The sequence below is a fragment of the Anomaloglossus baeobatrachus genome, chromosome 4 (assembly GCF_048569485.1).
Source record: "Anomaloglossus baeobatrachus isolate aAnoBae1 chromosome 4, aAnoBae1.hap1, whole genome shotgun sequence".
NCBI lineage: Eukaryota > Metazoa > Chordata > Amphibia > Anura > Aromobatidae > Anomaloglossus > Anomaloglossus baeobatrachus.
Genome location: NC_134356.1, coordinates 280,308,007 through 280,328,734, shown reverse-complemented (window position 1 = coordinate 280,328,734; position 20,728 = coordinate 280,308,007). Strand labels below are relative to the sequence as shown.

General features: G+C 45.8%; 1 protein-coding gene across 3 annotated transcripts in view; it reads left to right on the top strand.

Moving 5' to 3' along the window:
- Positions 1 to 20,728, top strand: part of BEST3 (bestrophin 3) — a 78,378-nt gene that overhangs the window by 15,689 nt on the left and 41,961 nt on the right. The window contains exon 4 of one of the 3 annotated variants that reach the window (XM_075342471.1): positions 4,499 to 4,593. The exons of 1 other annotated variant lie outside the window; for it this stretch is intronic. In XM_075342471.1, coding sequence (XP_075198586.1) covers positions 4,499 to 4,593 — 95 coding nt within the window. The remainder of the gene's footprint in view (positions 1 to 4,498; positions 4,594 to 20,728) is intronic. One more of the 3 variants, XM_075342473.1, reaches the window with a different exon arrangement.

Below are 20,728 nucleotides of genomic sequence, written 5' to 3'. Positions count from 1 at the left end.
AATGAACACAATACAGATTTTATCATCCACAGCGCACATTCATTAATATGACACATTCCATGCTGAACTGCCATGATTACAATGAGGCTAATTTGTCTGTTGACTAGTGTTGAGCGGATCCGAACTGTAAAAGTCCGGATCTGCACGGTTTCAGGGTCCGATCCGGGTCCGACCGGACCCGGGAATCCGGCTGCACGATCCGGGTTCGGGGTTTTTTTTTTTTTGTTTGTTTTTTTTCTCTCTCTCTCTCTCTCCCCCTCTCCCTCTCCCTCTCTCTTCCTCTCCCTCTCCCCCTCTCTCTCTCTCTCTCTCTCGTCCTTGATCCGCTCCCCCAGTGACTTACATTAGGCCAGATTCCGGATCGGATCCGGACTTCTGGGGCAACCTGCCGGACCCGGATTATTAGCAATCCGCTCAACTCTAGTGTTGACCAATCAGTGGCAGAATTCTTAATTGCTGCTGCTGATATTTTACAAGTGTTATCACAGGACATATGTGCAGTGGTTACTGGGACTTTAGTTAGTTATTTAGTAATAGCAGCATAGTGGAGGATAAGATTTTTATCCGGTCTGGTAAAACACTAAACTACTTGGGCAATGTTCTTTCACAACCTCAGTAATAAGTATGTGTTTGCTTGTACACTAGCATGTATAGAGTTTCTTGCTGACCCTGAGATCCCAGAGGCATTCCCAAGCTATGTCAGCTATCCTAACCGGATCAATTCTTACTTAGCAGTGACAGGCATGTGTCAGCCATTTCTATATTTCCTCATATGACCAGTATTACTCGTGTGTGACAGACAAACAAGCAAATGTAACAGCACACTGAGTGTATGACTATAGGAATTCAATGCAGTGTCGGACCGAGGGTCCAAGAGTAACATTTGCTCTAGGGGCCCACTGTTCAGCTACATGCTATATTTCATTTTCCTCATTCACAAATTATATGAAATAATACACTGGGTGATTTACTAATTGAATGATGAGATTCTGCCCTTGTACTTAGTGAAACAAGTGCATTGTGCCAACTACTGTTCATATAGATGGTGTTTAAGGACCACTAATGCACAAGAGCCCACTGTGGAATTCACCTGTTCCCCTTGTGAGCCAGTTCATGCCTAAATGAATGTGTGAATTTTGAGCTGCATTACTGCTGCATAGACTATAATTATAAAATAAAGGTACTTAGCGTACAATTTTGTGAGAGACCCTCAGCCAAAACAAGGAGTATCACAATGTAGATGGAAACCTACACTATCAAACTTACCGTATTTTTCGGACTATAAAGGGCCCGTTACACGCGTCGATTTATCGTGTGATCGCATGAGCGATCGCACCCGCTCCCATCGTTTGTTCGTTACGGGCAATTTGTTGCCCGTCTCGCACAAAGTTGGTAACCCCCGTCACACATACTTACCTCCCAAATGACCTCGCTGTGGGCGGCGAACATCCTCTTCCTGAAGGGGGAGGGACGTTCGGCGTCACAGCGACGTCACACAGCGGCCGGCCAATAGAAGCGGAGGGGCGGATATGAGCGGAACATAACATCCCGCCCACCTACTTCCTTCCGCATTGCCGGCGGGACGCAGGTAAGCTGTGTTCATCGTTCCCAGGGTGTCACACAGAGCGATGAGTGCTGCCTCGGGAACGATGAACAAACGGCGCAGAGAAGGTGGGACTATATTATGGAAATGAACAACGTGTCATCGAGCAATGATAAGGTGAGTATTTTTGTTCGTTCACAGTCGTTCAGTGGTGTCACACGGTACGATATCTCTAACGATGCTGGATGTGCGTCACAAACTCCGTGACCCCGCCGACATATCGTTAGATATATCATCCCGTGTAACGGGGCCTTAAGACACACTTTTTCCCCCTAAATTTTTGGGGAAAGTAGGGGGTGTGTCTTATAGTCCGATAACTGCGGGGAAAGGGGGTGCGGTGGTGGTGGAGCAGGTCATCTGAGGTAGGAGCAGGCTGTAGCAGCGCCTACCGTGACCACGTGGGCCCGCTCATTAGCCTCATTTCAAATGCACTGCATCCCGACGCCCATCATCTCTCAGCCCTGACGCCGGCGTCGAGAGGTGGGCAGGATGATGGGTGGGGAGTGCGCGCATACTAAACAGCCGGCCCACGTGATCATCCCTGGCTCCTACAGCCTCGAGTGAACATGTGTGGCTATATTCACTTCTCCCCCGCGTATCATCATCAGTGCGGGGGGCAGTGAATAAATACGATATACTTACCGGTCACCATTCCCTGCAGCATCGCGATGACCTCCTGTCTGCCTTCCCGCTGATGTGTGTGGAGAGCGCACAGCTGCACACAGGTCAGCGGCACTGCTGCTGGCACAGACAGTAACACGAGTGATGCTGCATGGAGTGAGGGAAGGTGAGTATAAACGTTTATGTTTTTATGTGTGCCACAGGATGCGGGCCATATACCAGGATGAGGGTAAAAAAAATACCTGGGAGAGGCAGCATCCAGAGCACATGAAATCAGCATCTATTCTGCAGACACACTGCATCCATTGCGCAGTGTTTCTGCAGCGATTTGAAGCACACATGCACTGCTAAATCGATGCAGGTTTTTCAGCATGGACACTACGCAACATGCGCACATAGCCTTATGATGCTTTGTCAGACCTTTTCTGCAGTTTGCTTCAGTTGTTGCTTGTTTGTGGGTCTATCTGCCTTAAGTTTTGTCTGAAGCATATGAAATGCATGCTCGATGGGGTTGAGATCCGTTGAGTGAGTTGGCCATTGCAGAATATTCCACTTCTTTGCCTTAAAAACTCCTAGGTTGCTTTTGCAGTATGTTTTGAGTTATTGTCCGTCTGTACTGTGAAGTGCTGTCCAATTAACCTTGCTGCATTTAGTTGAATCTGAGCAGAAAGTATAGCCCTGTACATCCGGCTGCTTCTGTCTTCAGTCACATCATTATCAATAAACACTAGTTATCCAGTGACTTTGGAAGCCATGCATGCCCGGCATCACACTGCCTCCACCATGTTTTACAGAGAAAGTGGTGTACTTTAGATCATCAAGCCTTCTCCATACTTTTTTCTTCCCATTGTTCTGGTACAGGTTGAACTTAGTTTCATGTGTCTTCAGAATGATTTTCTAGAACTGGGCTGGCTACTTTAGATGTTTTTTTCGGCAAAGTCTAATCTAACCTTTCTATTTTTAAGCTTGATTAATGATTTGCACCCTGTGGTGAACCTTCTGTATTTGCTCTTATGAAGTCTCTTCATGGTAGACTTAGATACTGAAACATCTACTTCCTGGAGAGTGTTCTTCACTTGGTAGGATGTTGTGAAAGAGTATTTCTTCACCATGGAAATAATTCGGAGATCATCTACCATTTTTGTCTTCTGTGGATGTTCATGCCTTTTGGAGTCTCAAGCTCACCAGTGCTCTCTTTCTTTTTTGCAGAATGTACCAAACTGTTGATTTGTCTTTCCTAACATTTCTACAGTATCTTCTCTCTCATGGATTTCTTTCCATTGACTGCACGTTATGGGCTCACCTCAACAGCTTCCAAATACAAATGTCACATCTGCAATTAGCTCCAGATCTTTAATCTGTTTAACTGATGATGGATTAATAGTGGATAAGCCCATCCAGCCCATTAAAGGGAGCCTGTCACCAGAATTTTGAGTTATAAACTAAAACTAGCACCTTAAGCAGCGCCTAAGCTGCATTCTATAAAGGTACATGTTGTCCTCTCACTCCCCCTGTAGACCCCACAAATACCTTTATAAAATCTCCAGCTATGTATGCTAACCTTGGGTCCGATCCCATGGGCGTCCTATTTTGCGGCTCCTGTCCCTCCTTTTGGTGCTGATCGCCGTTCTCCTTTGATGATTGACGTGGATGACGCCTCCATAATTGGGCGTTTCCAGAGCATGTAGCATGAAATACTTTCCCACGATGAGCTTCTGGTGAGTTTTAAATGTTGCAGAATTTCTCCACCTATTATTTAAATTGGGTTACTTGCATTTTTTCATAGTGTTTTTGTGTGCTTTATTTTAATGTGTGTTTATTGCTTAGTTTTCTATACTTCTTGGTATTTGGCTTTGACAAAACATTATTGATATAGTTAAGTGCTGAATACAAGCGTCTTGATGTGTTTTGGCCTCTGAACCGTTTATGCTTTTTTTAGCTACTGATTTTCCACATCTAATGCAAGTCTATAAGGAAAATCTGCACATAAAACTCAGCATACTAACAAGAGAAATTGACATGTTGTGGATTTGAAGCATGCACCGCAGTTCAGTTTACTCTGAGTAAAATAAGAAGCACAGAAAGCAAGATATTTTTATAGATCCCATCTGAAATTTAGCATTTTGATGCAACGGAAATACGCAGCGCAAAAACTCACCAAAAGCTCATTGTGGGAACATAGCCTTATACTCATTTTCGCAACTTTTTACATATGTAAATATTAATAAAATATCAAATATCAGAAGTTATACAATCTTCTCACTTCTGCTGAAGATTTTTTCTTACAGATTCCCAAAAACGGTATTTTGAAAAGCTATCACTTTACTGTGACAAATATGCAGAACAAATCCCTGTTACCTTTGTGCTCGGTAAGTGGTTGCCACTGGTGGAATGATCCACACAGCAGCTTCGTTTTTGGTGCACGCTGCATGCAGATGACACTTTAGTGATCATGTTAAGCTGAAAGACACATATCCAACTATTAAGTACTTGTTCCCTAACTTTCATCAGTGTTATTATATGCCCCAAATACTGTATAATACATTGCTGATCCTTGCTTTAGCCTACATTCCCACAATGAGTATTTGATGAGTCTTTGATGTTGCAGAATTTCTGCACATAAGCTATATTAGATTACTTGCGTTTTTCCAATTCGGAATGCATTTGTTTTGCTAGCTTTTTTTTATTACATTTTTGAAACTTCGGTTATTATCTCTTTTTAGTATGTCATTGTAAATAAAGCTGCTTTGTTTTGGATACTTTCTGGTATTTAGCTTTCACAAAACTTTATTGACACAGTCATGTGTGGATTACATGTTTTTTTAACTGCTGATATTTCACTTTTAATACAATTCTATGGGGAAAATCTGCACTTTCAACTTACCATACTTGCAAGAGAATTTAACATGTTGTGGTTTTCAGAAACGCACCGAAGGGCATTTTACGCTGCGTAAAAAAACCCAAACATGTACACAGTGGGCATGAGATTTCTATAAATTCCATCCACTTGGTTGGAACTGTAAAGGCCCCTTTACACACTGAGACTTCCTAGTGATCCCACCAGCGATCCCAACCTGGCCGGGATCGCTGATGAGTTGTCAAACAGGCAGACCTGACCAACGACGCAGCAGCGATACGGACCTGCAGAACGACCTAGCTGGTCGTTGGGGACGTGTCAAAGCAGCTATTTGAAAGGGAAGTCGCTAATAAAGTCGTTGTAATGGTGTCAAACACACCGATGCATGCTGCGCAGCGGGAAACAAAGGACCAAAAAATGTTCCTGAGAGATGTGTAGCGATCAGCGACGTCACAGCGGGGGCCAGGTCGCTGATGCGTTTCACACACCACTGTTGCTGGGGAGGTCGCTATTACGTCACAAAACCGGCGACGTTACAGTGATGTCGCTAGCAATGTTGCAGTGTGTAAAGGGGCCTTTAGGCTATGTTCACACAATGAGCTTTTGGTGAGGTTTTGACTTTGCGCGCTTTTTCTGAGTCAAAATCACAGCGATTTACAGTTCCAGCAAAGTGGATGGGATCTACAGAAATATCCTGCCCACTGCACTTCTTTTTTACGCAATGTAAACTGATCTGTGGTGCGTCTTTTAAATCCTCAACATGTCAATTTCTCTTGCGGGTCTCCTGAGTTTTCTGTGCAGATTTTCCTCATAGACTTGCATGAGATGTGGAAAGTCAGCAGGTAAAAAAAATCACATGCTTTTTTTTCTGTTTCTGTGCCAGAAATGAATAACAAATGCATTTAATTTATACATAGCGGTGCCTTCCAAAAGTACTTACTCCCTTTGCAGAGGCGTAGGTAGGGTTTCAGCTTGGGGGGGGGGGGCAAAAAAATCTGAGTGGGCCCCTAACCAGTAATACTGATTACAACTATAGTGTCGCACCCTAATTATGGGTATAGGGGACCCTCAGCAGATGATTGCGCTGTTACTGACAATAAATCTCTACCAAAAGGTAACACTGATGTTATGATTTACAAGACCATTTAAAGAGTTGCAGTGAGTGCATGCTATAAGGATGTTCTGTATGGGATCCACTTTTTCTACACAGCCTTAGGGCTCGCTTACATTACAGTGTAAATCAGATGAAAGCAATGAGAAAATCTCGCATTGTACTTGGCCAAATGTAAGTCATTGTTACAGGTCTGATCTGCGAGTTTTACCTCCGCTCTAAACAGAATGAAGAAAATAATGGCAGCATACAGCAGAGCCAGAGCCGAGTGTCGTCACCAGATCGCATCCCATGCTCTATGCTCATTTGACCCTGGCTTAGACTTGAATGGGCGAGTCTGACCTGACATACAGAAGAAAAAAAGTGCATGCTGAGATTTTTTTTTTACATGCAAATTTGGTCAGTGAAAAACAATTGCTCCTCTGCAGGGTTCCACTGAATAACATGGCTCCGTGTGCTGTCAGTGTGATGTCTGCTTTTTCACATACAGCACTCAGCCGAAAATACACTGATGTGAACCCAACCTAATGAAGGGCTCATTCACACGTCTGTGAGTCTTCACGTACACAAATAACAGTCCGTGTGTCATCAGTTCAGTCAGTGCCAATTTTTGTTATCAGAGTTATGTCAGAGTTTCATCAGTTTTTCTCAGATGAAAAAAAAATGGAAGGAGGTGTCTCCTATCAAATACTCATTAAAAAATGGACAGCAGAGTGCTGGCATCTGAGTGCTTCCAATTTCTTCATGGATCTGTCGCGGACGGAGGAGGGGACGATGCGCTCTCCCAATGCTCGGATCTGGCTGCCGCTGCTGCTGCGGCCTGCTGCTGCTCGGTGGCTCGAGCGATGGGCCGGATCCCGGGGACTCGAGCGGCGCTCCTCGCCCGTGAGTGAAAGGGATTTGGTTGTTGGGATAGTTTATTGTCCGTGACGCCACCCACGGTTGTGGTGATTGTGTGGACACCACTGCCGCTCTGTCTGGGGAGCCCGGGAGTGGTGGTATGGAGCAGCCAGTTGTTGATTTGCCCCTCCGTGGGTAGGGGGTTTGGTGGTCCCGGGGCCCAGTGATGGGGTTGGGATGGTGGACAGGCGGGTTATGGGGCCTGTGGAGGTGCAGGGGCGCATGGGCAGCGCTGTGCCGCACGGCACGGAGGTACTCACTCAGCCAAAGGATGATGACAAAGTGACGGTAAACAAACGGCTGATTGGACGGGTCCCTCGGACGGCTACGGTGCTGATGTTCCCTGCAGTTAGCAGTGACGGTCTCTTCCCTCCACCTATGTATAGTCTTTTGGTAGCGATGGATTCCCACCGGTAACCCGCTCCCCGACCTGGATATGAGCCGGAGGAGCCCCTCTCTTGCCCGCAGGCGCTGGCCCTGGGAAACTGGTGCCTTGGCGGTGGCGGTGTCTCCCCTTAACGGTCGGACTGTTGCCTTCAATCGGGACTTGGTTGTTGGGAGACCCAGTGGTCCCCTTCACTGACGGATTTGGCAAATTATGGCGACTCCTAGCCTTGCCGGGATCCGAAAGGCCCCTGCCCTGGTGCTGACTGTTCTTTGTATGCCGCTCTGGTACCGCCGGGTCACCACCCGCCCACGGTCCTTTTGGCAACCTCCGAGCAATCTCTCCTGCAGACGGTCACCGCCGTCTGCCAACCTTGCTGTCTCAGTCCGGGGTACACACCCGGACTAACTTCAGGCTTCTTGCTGTCACTTTTTTCTGTCACTTCTTCCTTCTCTCACTACAACTCCACTGTTTACTCCTCACACTTTCAACTCTCTCTCTGTCTAGACTCAACTGCCTGGTTTTCCCGCCTCTAGGGCTGTGAACTCCTCGGTGGGTGGAGCCAACCGCCTGGCCCACCCCCTGGTGTGGACATCAGCCCCTGGAGGAAGGCAACAAGGGTTTGTGTTTTGACTTTGGTGTTCCTGCAGGGAATTTGGGGTGCGTGTTGTGTTGTGACCTGTGACCCCTGGCTTGCCCAGGGCGTCACAGATCCATAGACTTGCATTATTTGGATCAAAATCTGACAATCCTCTGTGATTTTGTGCGAACTACTAAGTCTACACAAATACACAGACCTGTGATCAGCCCCATAGACTCTCATAGGTACGGGCTCTATCTGTGATCAGCTCCATAGACTCTCATAGGTACAGGGTCTATCTGTGATCATCCCCATAGACTCTCATAGGTACAGGCTTTATCTGTCATCTCATCAGCCCCATAGACTCTCATAGGTACGGGCTCTATCTGTGATCAGCTCCATAGACTCTCATAGGTACGGGCTCTATCTGTGATCAGCCCCATAGACTCTCCTAGGTACGGACTCTATCTGTGATCAGCCGCATAGACTCTCCTAGGTACGGGCTTTATCTGTGATCAGCCCCATCGACTCTCATAGGTACGGGCTCTATCTGTGATCAGCCCCAGTGACTTTCATAGGTACGGGCTCTATCTGTGATCAGCCCCATCATCTCTCATAGGTACGTCCTCTATCTGTGATCAGCTCCATCGACTCTCATAGGTATTGGCTCTATCTGTGATCAGCTCCATAGACTTTCATAGGTAAGGCCTCTATCTGTGAGAAACACGAATAAAACTCATTAAGTAAAAACTAACATCAGAATGAGGCCCACCGTAACTCAGAGAGACATCAGCGAGCACAAGAGCCTGGTCTGTACAGCGAGGACCTGTGTAACATCTAATGCTGTCCCCACTTATTGCGCTATACAGACCACCATCCACACAATGAGGTCTCATAACACATGGATAAACCTGCAAGGGAAAATTTATATGTGTGATACAGACTGGGAAACAACTGATGAGTCTGGCAGTGACTGTATCACTGATCACGAGGCCAGCGCAACAGCCAATCAGTGAGCTCAGAAGCTCTGAGTGGTGCGCTCAGTTTACAATGGCAGAGCTCACTGAATGGCTGCTGCACTGTCATTGTGATGTCAGCGAAATGGTCAATGCTAGATACCAGTGGCAGAGACTGGCTAGTAGACCCAGGGATGGTGAGGATAGCACGGTTTGTATGTTTTTTATACTGAAGGGCACTCTTGGACGAAGATTAACAGAAAGTGAAAAAACCCTTCAAGGATGTCATGGGGTCACTGACTGGTAGTATTGTCCTATAGTTACAGTTCAGTACAGTATCTGGACAGGAGCATTGTGCAGCGGGCTTCAGTGTACAGTGGTGGGACAGTGTGGCAGAGTTGATGTGGCAGGGCAGTGTCACAGACCTGCACATCAGTGAACTCTCGCTCCCCCACCATCAGGTGCAGACAGAGGTCGGGGGTCACACTATTCCTGACTTTCAGGACCCTGAATCCATTTGCACTGTACAGGGAGAGCACTTCCGTGGGACCTCCGTCGGGTGCCCGTGCAGTCTGTGTGCCGCTCCCTTCCAGCCCCGTGGCTGCCCGCACTGCAGTGTGTCCGCATATGCCCGCACTGCAGTGTGTCCTCATATGCCTGCACTGCAGTGTGTCAGCATATACCCGCACTGCAATGTGTCAGCATATGCCAACACTGCAATGTGTCAGCATATGCCCGCACTGCAATGTGTCAACATATGCCCGCACTGCATTGCGAGCAGCCGCAGGGATGAAGAGCGCTGCCGTCAGGAGGTTAGTAAAGTTTATTACCTGCAGTGATGAACTCCTGCACTCCTGATGTCAATGCTCGTCACTGACAGCCGCGTTCTCACATCTCCTCTGGCGGGCGGGCCCGAGACTGTGACTAGCGGTGACGTCACGGACCGGTCGCAAGAGGTGATCTGAGAATGCGGCTTTCATTGAACTCAGTCACCAGTGCTGACGTCAGGAGTGCAGAGGCTTCCATCACCGCAGGTAATGTACCTAGGTAACCTCCTGAAATCAGAGCTGGTGATGCCCTGTAGTGACCTGGGCTGACCTCATGATGTTAGCTCAGGTCACTGCACTGCTCTCCCAGCCAATGGGGAACATTCTTCATTGATTGGGACAGTGAGTATTGATCGTCATGGGACCCACTTATTGGATTATGCCGGACCCGGATTTGTTTTTTTTTTCAATAAATTGATGGAAGAGGGAATGTTTTGGGGAGTATTTTTCAAATAAAAATTTGTTTGTTGTCTATTTTTTTTAATTACTGACTGGGTTACTGATGTCGGGTATTTGATAGACGCCGTGACATCAGTAACCCCAGGGATTGATGCCAGGTGACATTACACATCTGGTATCAACCCCATACTATACATACATTACTCCGTTTGCCACCGCACCAGGGCATTGGGATGAGCTGGGGAAAAGCACCAGGATTGGCACATCTAATAGATGCGCCACTTCTGGGGTGGCTGTGGCCTGCTATCCTCAGGCTGGGGAGGGTCCAAGAACCGCGGACCTCAATAGTCTGAGAATACCAGACCACAGCTGTCCGCTTTACCTTGGCTGGTGTCTCCTGTAATGTATATGCACCAACCTGTCCTGTGATGTATATGCCCCCAGTGTATCCTTTAATGTATATACCCGCAGCCCCTCTTGTGATTTATATATGCCCTCAGTCTCTCCTGTGATATATATGCCCTCAGCGTCTCCTGTAATTTATGCGCTCCAGCGTCTCTTGTGATGTATTCGTCCCCAGCCCCTCCTGTGATTATATATATGCCTCCTGCCCCTCCTGTGATGTATATATGCCTCCTCCCCCTTCTGTCATGTATATATGCCTCCTGCCCCTGCTGTGATGTATATATGCCCCCTGCCCCTCCTGTGATGTAACTATGCCCCCAGCCCCTCCTGTAATGTATGTATGCCCCCAGCCCCTCCTGTGATGTATATATGCCCCAGCCCCTCCTGTGATTCATATATCCTCCCAGTCCCTCCTTTGATGTATGTGCCCCTGCGTCTACTATGTGATGTATATGATTTACCAATCTGTTGACTGCGCTGAAGACCAAAACAAACCTGGAAAAGTAGTTATGAGAAGCAAAATGATCAATATCACCAAAAATCACAGCCGCAACAATGAGAAACAGCTCCAACTACCACAGTAGGAGTGTAGGGGTGAGCTAATTAATTGTTTGACCACATATATTAGTGTAATTTGCAAGGTGATCATTTTTTGTGGCCACCGAGGGTTGGTATAAATTTCCAAATGCAAGTCAATGAAAGGAGGAAGGAGGCAGGGGAAAACAGAATCCAGCACCAAAAGTTATTTTATATAAAAATCAAAAATGTATTGAGGCATATAAGTTAAAAATCTGAAAACTGCAAAGCGGGGGGAGGGGTATCATGGTATCCTTATGCGTTTCGGACAGGAGGTTAAAAACATGTCCTTATTCATAGGTAAACAAACAGATCAATGTGGCAAGCTTTAATAGCTGATCATCAAGGTTGAGACATGAGAATGAGGTAGAATCAGGAGGAGTAGAAAGAAATCAAGAAACAGGTGTGAAAAAGTGAAGAGAGTAGAGGTGATACTGAATTAACACTAGAAATCTCAGAGAGGGGTCATTTAACATTTCTACTATTGGAACCCTAAGGAGCTCGAAATTCCTGGGACTTCTAGTGTTAAATGCCAATGGAGGAAATGTAGATTATATATGCCTACGCAAACAGTTTTTTTAATAGTACATATTGACATGAGATGTAAGGCTAGTTTCACACTTGCGTTGAACGGCATCCGTTGCATTGCGTTGTGTGACGGATGCAACGGATGTGTTGCATTTAGTGGCACAACGGATGCAATGGATCGTACAAAACAACGGAATCTTTTTTTTTTTTTCTTTTTTACAGTTTTACCAGTGGCAGACTACTGTGAGCGATCAGCTGATCTGGCATCCTGGCAACATGGCCTGCCCAGCATGTCTGGGTTGCCATCAGCAAGGTGAGAATTGAAGGTAGGGCTGCTCTGGAGAGGACTTCAGTGTCAGGCACCTTATCCTGCCACCGGGTCCTTAGAGTTCTACGAAGGCAGGTCATGTGGAAGTGGTTCAATTGCCTAGCATGACTCCTGTATGCAGTCCAAGTCTCACTGGTATACAACAGGGTAGTTAGCACTATTGTGTGCCGCCCCGCTCGCAGCAGCCAAGCTGCTCGGATCCGGACCTTCCGTGGGTGGCTCGAGGGTCTCCGGACCCGGGGGTCTCGCGGTCACTTCGATCAAAAAGGGTGTTGGTAGTGGTGGATGTAGGACATATATGTACGGGCTGAGCCGTGTCAAGTTCGTGACGCCACCCACGGTATGTGGTGAGGTTGGACACCACCACTGCAGCGACGGGGCACCTGGGGGAGATGTTGTGCAGCAAGTCGTTAACCCCTCCGTGGGCAGGGATGGTGGCCCCGGGACCCGTTGGGTTTTTGGTGCAGGGAGATGGGCAACCGCAGAGTGCTGGTGTACTCACTATTGAAGGAAACACACGAGTCTCTAGTAAACCAAGGTGATGGTGGTCGGTGCCCGCAGCCGGCTGCGTTCTGGTCCCCAACCCGGCTTGTGGTCTCTGTCTTTCTCCTGCACCTTTTTAGAATGGTGGACTGCCTGTGCTTGCAACTTCAGGATTCCGCTCCCGGTTGGATGTGGCCTAAGGAGCCCTTGCCCGCAGATGCTGGCCCGTAGGATCTCTGAGCCCTGGCGGTGGCCTTCTATCCCCCTCGGTGGGCTGTTTCTTCTAATAGGGACTTTGGGTGGGACAGGACCTCTAGTTCTGGCCTCAATCGGTTAATTAACCAGCTCCAGTAGCTTCTGGATTTGGCTTCAGGGTCTGAGTACCCCTTTGTGTGCTCCGGTTTCCGAGACGGTTCCCCGGGTCGGTACCGGCGGGCCACTACCCTGTCCCGGTCCACCTCGGTTCCACTGAGCCATCTTCCCGGCTGCTGCAGACGGAGACCGCCATCTGCCTCCTAGCCAAAGGCACCAGGACTCCTACCCTGATACCTGTCAGTTTACATCAGGCCTTACACACAGGCCTGACCTCCACTACTGAACTCTGAAACTGAACTGACTGTTTTCCCGCCCCCGGGCTGTCTAAACTCCTCGGTGGGCGTCTTCCCACCGTCTGGTTGCGCCTCCTGGTGTGTCCATCTAGCCCAGAGGGGGGGTGACTAGGGTTTTAAGGTTGGCTGATGTCACCTGTGAGGGAACGATGTTGTGTAGGGGCCCATCAGAGACCACCTGGCCCGGCCAGGGTGTCATAATTGCTCGGTACACTTTGAGCTTTGTAGCAAGACTTATTCCACGTCGGTTCCACATGTTGATCATTAGTGTGTCAAGTGCAGACCTTGCCTTGGTGATTCTGCAGTTGACCTCAATGTCAATTGTCACTGCACGGGAGAGGGTGCTGCCAAGATATGTAAATTTGTCCACCGCTTGGTGGATAGCCTGTGGACAAGGCCTGATGACTGAATGTGAACAGTCACCAACCGCCAAAATCTAGACAGGTGGAATACATCCCAAATTGGGGTGCATAGCAGGGTGGGGGTCAGCCACCGACCAATTCAATGAAGAAAAAACAAAAAGCCAGCACTAAATGTGCACTTCAGCACTAAAAATTCCAAACTGTACTTATTATAACAATTTTGAGATTTTTGGCAAAAAATTGCAATTTCTTGAGCTACCTCGCCACGTCACGGCAAATCTCATTTGAGGCAGTCCTACACTAAAATATTTTTATAAAATGTGCCATACGGCCTCACATATGAATAGTAGAACTGCTCTTAGAAGCACTCACCTGGTCTATTTCAATCCCGTACCCATGACTGAGTCGTGGCTGTGGGCGGGACAGGTCCGAGCAAATGCTACATGAAGTAAATAGCCTGTGGAGAAGGCCTGATGACTGAATGTGAACAGTCACCAACCGCCAAAATCTAGAAAGGTGGAATACATCCCAAATTGGGGTGCATAGCAGGGTGGGGGTCAGCCACCGACCAATTTATTTCTAATACTGTATGGTGAACAGCGCAAAAATGAAAAAAAAAAATATATTCCTATACTACTGTCTATTTCTTCAGTCTGTCTCCCAAATATTGGAATAATTGTAAAACTGTAGGGGGGGAAAAGCGCAATAGGGTCTTACCCGGTATGAGGGTAGACAGACAAGACAAAGAAGCACTCACCTGGTGAGGTTGTGCCAGTCACAACCCCTTATGATAGCCTGTGAGTGCCTGGTGGTTTAGCTGCAGCCCCGGGAGAGGAATTTTGTATCACACAGGAAGAAGAGAAGAACGGGTTTATGCACTTCTTTTTCTCTCCTTTTTTTTTTTTTTTTTTTCTTCCTTACCATGTGGCTCTGAGTCATCAGCTCTGAGTCATATGGGCAGTCCTTAATGCATACATTATACGGATAAGGCTGCACATCAAACTTAGATAATAGTATAATGCCTCAAGCATATGGACAAATATTGGAATATACAATGAAAAATGCTACTTGCTAATTTGAACATGTGAATAATGAATTGCATACCTGCCATGAATATTAGGAAAAAGGAGATATTTAGCAATCGCATTGATCAATGTAACTGAGCCCCAAGGCCTCGTCCAGGCATATTTCTATATTGGGGTCCCTAGCTCTGTGACCCTAACTGTGTCTCATCTCATTGCAATTAAAAACTGCTATGGGTGGAGAGGGGTAACTAAGGACTTTCTTATATAGGAGATGGAAAAAACATGGCCGAAAGGGGCGGAGCTGTGTTCACATTCAGAAAAAAACTACATATAACTGAATAGGATAACTGAAGTGAGCACTAATATATATATTATGAGTGCAAGCCACAAATTGCATACTATATACGGATAAGGCTGCACATCAAACTTAGATAATAGTATAATGCCTCAAGCATATGGACAAATATTGGAATATACAATGAAAAATGCTACTTGCTAATTTGAACATGTGAATAATGAATTGCATACCTGCCATGAATATTAGGAAAAAGGAGATATTTAGCAATCGCATTGATCAATGTAACTGAGCCCCAAGGCCTCGTCAAGTCATATCTCTATATTGGGGTCCCTAGCTCTGTGACCCTAACTGTGTCTCATCTCATTGCAATTAAAAACTGCTATGGGTGGAGATGGGTAACTAAGGACTTTCTTATATAGGAGATGGAAAAAACATGGCCGAAAGGGGCGGAGCTGTGTTCACATTCAGAAAAAAACTACATATAACTGAATAGGATAACTGAAGTGAGCACTAACATATATATTATGAGTGCAAGCCAAAAATTGCATACTATATACGGATAAGGCTGCACATCAAACTTAGATAATAGTATAATGCCTCAAGCATATGGACAAATATTGGAATATACAATGAAAAATGCTACTTGCTAATTTGAACATGTGAATAATGAATTGCATACCTGCCATGAATATTAGGAAAAAGGAGATATTTAGCAATCGCATTGATCAATGTAACTGAGCCCCAAGGCCTCGTCAAGGCATATCTCTATATTGGGGTCCCTAGCTCTGTGACCCTAACTGTGTCTCATCTCATTGCAATTAAAAACTGCTATGGGTGGAGAGGGGTAACTAAGGACTTTCTTATATAGGAGATGGAAAAAACATGGCCAAAGGGGCGGAGCTGTGTTCACATTCAGAAAAAAACTACATATAACTGAATAGGATAACTGAAGTGAGCACTAATATATATATTATGAGTGCAAGCCAAAAATTGCTAAATATCTCCTTTTTCCTAATATTCATGGCAGGTATGCAATTCATTATTCACATGTTCAAATTAGCAAGTAGCATTTTTCATTGTATATTCCAATATTTGTCCATATGCTTGAGGCATTATACTATTATCTAAGTTTGATGTGCAGCCTTATCCGTATATAGTATGCAATTTTTGGCTTGCACTCATAATATATATATTAGTGCTCACTTCAGTTATCCTATTCACTTAATGCATACATGGCTGTTTGCTCCTTATATATAGGTCCAAGCGGCCTTGCTGTAATATGATTTCTTTTCCTGAGGAAGGAAACTTTTCTCTGAAACGCGTAGGAACTGTCAAATAAAAAGGAAATCTTTTAATTTACACACATCAGTGGTTTTTAGCGTGGCATAAACCCAGTCTTCTCTTCTACCTGTGTGATACAAAATATTGGAATAAGGCTTGGCTGATGTTTGTGCTGTGCTCTCCACTGAGCGTTACATTGGGTTTCATTACGTCTGTGTAAATATAAAAAAAATGCTATTCAGTCAAAACTCTCGTTGGAATCAGTTACTTTAATGAGGCAGATGGATACACTTTGGACTCTGGTCTGTTCCAGCCTAGCAATTTTCCATCATTTTAGGCTTCTTTTTAGTGCACAATCATAGAAAACCACAGTTCTGTGCATGCCTACAAGAGATGGACACTATCAAAACAGAAACCAAACGGAGTCCAAAGTGTCTCTATCTAGCTCATTAGAGTGAGTGGTTTGGTGGGGGGCTTCATCTAAATCGCATTTTTGGGGATTTACATGGAAACCCTGACTTAAGTGCTCAAGGCAGAACACAAGAATGTGATCCCAGCCTTATACTGAGAGTAATTAAAAAATGTTCTGTACCCCCAAAAGGTACCAATTAAACCCCTAACTTAGCCCACACAAACCAAGCCTCCACTCATGTCCATCATCTGTTGCAAGGCAGATCTTGCTCGCCTCGTGGGCTAAGAACGTTTCTGTGCAAGATCAGGTGTCAGCCCAGAACTACAAGAAAGGACCTGATCAATGACCTGAAGAGAGCTGGGACCACAGTCTCAAAGATATTAGCATACGTCCCAACTTTTCAAGAAAGGAAAGAGGGACAAAGGGCAAATTTTGACCACGCCCCTAGCCACACCCCTAGCCACACCCATTTGGAAGTAAGGGTCATTCAGCAGATGCCCCGGACTGTTCATTCATATTTATAGCAGTCAGAATTTTTTTTATATTTCTGTGTCACTATTTGACATGTTGCTTATTTGTGCCTATCAATCTGTGTTCACACGTTGCATAAATTCTGTTTCTTTTTGTTTCTGTCTGCACCAAACTACACAATAACTATCTTCTCTGTTTTTTCCATTTTTGCTGCATTTTTTCTGCCTTTTCTCCATTATTTAATTTTTTGGTTCAGATGTGAATCTGCGTTTTTAAGTGTTTTTATTGTACAGAGAAGCTTTTTCCTGCATTTTTTTAAGCTCCACATAGAAACCTCCAGAGAAACCAACCCCCCCCCCCCCCGAAAACCGCAGAATTCAGCGGCGTCTTTTCATGGAATCACATCCACTTTACTTGGACAATTAAACACAGCAGAATAAATGTGCAAAGAAACAGCAGAAAAAAATGCAGCATTTACACTACATGTGAATATGGATTAATTGTCCAAGCAAAGTGGATGAGACGTCCTGAAATCTCCGCTCCTGGCGCGTGGAAAGACGCCGCTGAACTGTGCGGATTTGGTGTTTCTTTCTTTATAAGCTTCAGGATTCACATCAGCAACAAACATGTATCAAATAAGGGGGACAATGTATAAAAAATACCGCAAACACGCAATAATCAGAGAACATTGTTATTTCACTCGTGGAGCGGACACCTGCAGAAAAAATGCCGCATTTACGCTATGTGTGAACACGGCCTCAGTGATCCATTTTTATTACATTTTTTATGGGTTTTAATAAAGAAAAATAATAAATTGCGCCTTTTTTTTCCCGCCATTTACCGATCCCCATAAATAATCTGTTCGCTGTGTTGTTCAGGTCATTACGATTACAGGGACACCAAATATGTCCATGTTATTTGCTGATTTGTGATGTTTATTATTTTATAAAAAAGTGCAATAAAATTACATTATTCTATTTTTTTTAATTATTTTTAGTAACTTTATTAGAAGAAAAAAAAAATCCTCTTTTCCTCTCCCTCTAGAATACAGGACATAGAGATGCTGCTCTGTACAATGTAGCTGTGTCCTGTGTAATCTGCTGTGTAAGAGGCTGCATTGTAGGTTCATTTATGTGAAATCCTCCCTCTGACATCATCAATTCTAGTGGCTCAACAGCTAGAGCAGCTAGGAAAGCCAGGAGGTTGCTGGACAAAAGTTTTGAACGTTGCTGGTTTGAATCCAAGGTGGTGAAGATAAAAAAAAAAAATTGTATTTGTATTTTTTTCCTCATTTCTTTATAGTAGTTTTATGGGAACAAATGAATCTGACTCTTTCACCAACATTGAGATACAGTATTTATTTATCTATCTATCTATCTCTCTATCCCTATATCTATGATTCTATCTCTCTATCTATCTATGATTCTATCTATCTATGATTCTATCTATCTATGATTCTATCCCTCTATCTATCTATGATTCTATCTCTATCCATCTATTGTCTGTCGTGTATCTATATATCCCTCTATCATCCATCCCTCTATCATCCATCCATCCCACTATCATCCATCCCTCCCTCTATCCCTCCCTCTATCCATCCCTCTATCTCTCCATTCATCCCTCCATTCATCCCTCTATCCCTCCCTCTATCCCTCCATTCATCCCTCCATTCATCCATCCATCCCTCCCTCTATCCCTCCATTCATCCCTCCCTCTATCCCTCCATTCATCCCTCTATCATCCATCCATCCCTCCCTCTATCCCTCCCTCTATCCCTCCATTCATCCCTCCATCATCCATCCATCCCTCTATCCCTCCATTCATCCCTCTATCATCCATGCATCCATCCCTCCCTCTATCCCTCCATTCATCCCTCCATTCATCCCTCTATCATCCATCCATCCCTCCCTCTATCCCTCCTTTCATCCCTCTATCCCTCCATTCATCCCTCCTTCTATCCCTCAATTCATCCCTCTATCATCCATCCATCCCTCCCTCTATCCCTCCTTTCATCCCTCTATCCCTCCATTCATCCCTCCTCTCTATCCCTCCATTCATCCCTCCATCATCCATCCATCCCTCTATCCCTCCCTCTATCCCTCCATTCATCCCTCCATCATCCATCCATCCCTCTATCCCTCCATTCATCCCTCTATCATCCATCCATCCCTCCCTCTATCCCTCCTTTCATCCCTCTATCCCTCCATTCATCCCTCCTTCTATCCCTCCATTCATCCCTCCATTCATCCCTCTATCATCCATCCATCCCTGCCTCTATCCCTCCATTCATCCCTCTATCCCTCCATTCATCCCTCCCTCTATCCCTCCATTCATCCCTCTATCATCCATCCATCCCTCCATCCCTCCCTCTATCCCTCCATTCATCCCTCTATCATCCATCCATCCCTCCCTCTATCCCTCCATTCATCCCTCTATCATCCATCCCTCCCTCTATCCCTCCATTCATCCCTCTATCATCCATCCATCCCTCCCTCTATCTCTCCATTCATCCCTCCATTCATCCCTCCATTCATCCCTCTATCCCTCCATTCATCCCTCCATTCATCCCTCTATCATCCATCCATCCATCCCTCCCTCTATCCCTCCCTCTATCCCTCCATTCATCCCTCTATCATCCATCCATCCATCCCTCCCTCTATCCCTCCCTCTATCCCTCCATTCATCCCTCCATTCATCCCTCCATTCATCCCTCTATCATCCATCCATCCCTCCCTCTATCCCTCCATTCATCCCTCCATTATCCATCCATCCCTGCCTCTATCCCTCCATTCATCCCTCTATCCCTCCATTCATCCCTCCCTCTATCCCTCCATTCATCCCTCTATCCCTCCATTCATCCCTCCATTCATCCCTCCTTCTATCCCTCCATTCATCCCTCCATTCATCCCTCTATCATCCATCCCTCCCTCTATCCCTCCATTCATCCCTCCATTCATCCCTCTATCATCCATCCATCCCTGCCTCTATCCCTCCATTCATCCCTCCCTCTATCCCTCCATTCATCCCTCTATCCTTCCATTCATCCCTCCTTCTATCCCTCCATTCATCCCTCCATTCATCCCTCTATCATCCATCCATCCCTGCCTCTATCCCTCCATTCATCCCTCCCTCTATCCCTCCATTCATCCCTCTATCCCTCCATTCATCCCTCCTTCTATCCCTCCATTCATCCCTCAATTCATCCCTCTATCATCCATCCATCCCTCCCTGTATCCCTCCATTCATCCCTCTATCATCCATCCATCCCTGCCTCTATCCCTCCATTCATCCCTCCCTCTATCCCTCCATTCATCCCTCTATCATCCATCCATCCCTCCCTCTATCCCTCCATTCATCCCTCCATTCATCCCTCTATCATCCATCCATCCCTCCATTCATCCCTCCATTCATCCATCCCTCCTTCCATCTTTGCAGCTGAATAATCTGCTTCTGGTGTCTCACCTGCGGTATAGAGGTCAAGAAAACACAATCTTCCTATTGCTTTCAATAGAGGCAGTAGCTCAGTGGTAAAGCTGCTGCCTTTGAAACAATGAACTCACAGTTCCATGAGTTCGAGTCCCGGCCGCCCCGAAAATCCAGAGCCGATGATAATTTAATTTAATTTATTCACTCCACTGAGGGGAGGAGCCGGGACATCAGCTGTGAGCCGCGGGAGTGCGGGACAGCCCTGATAAATCGTGCAAGTCCCGCA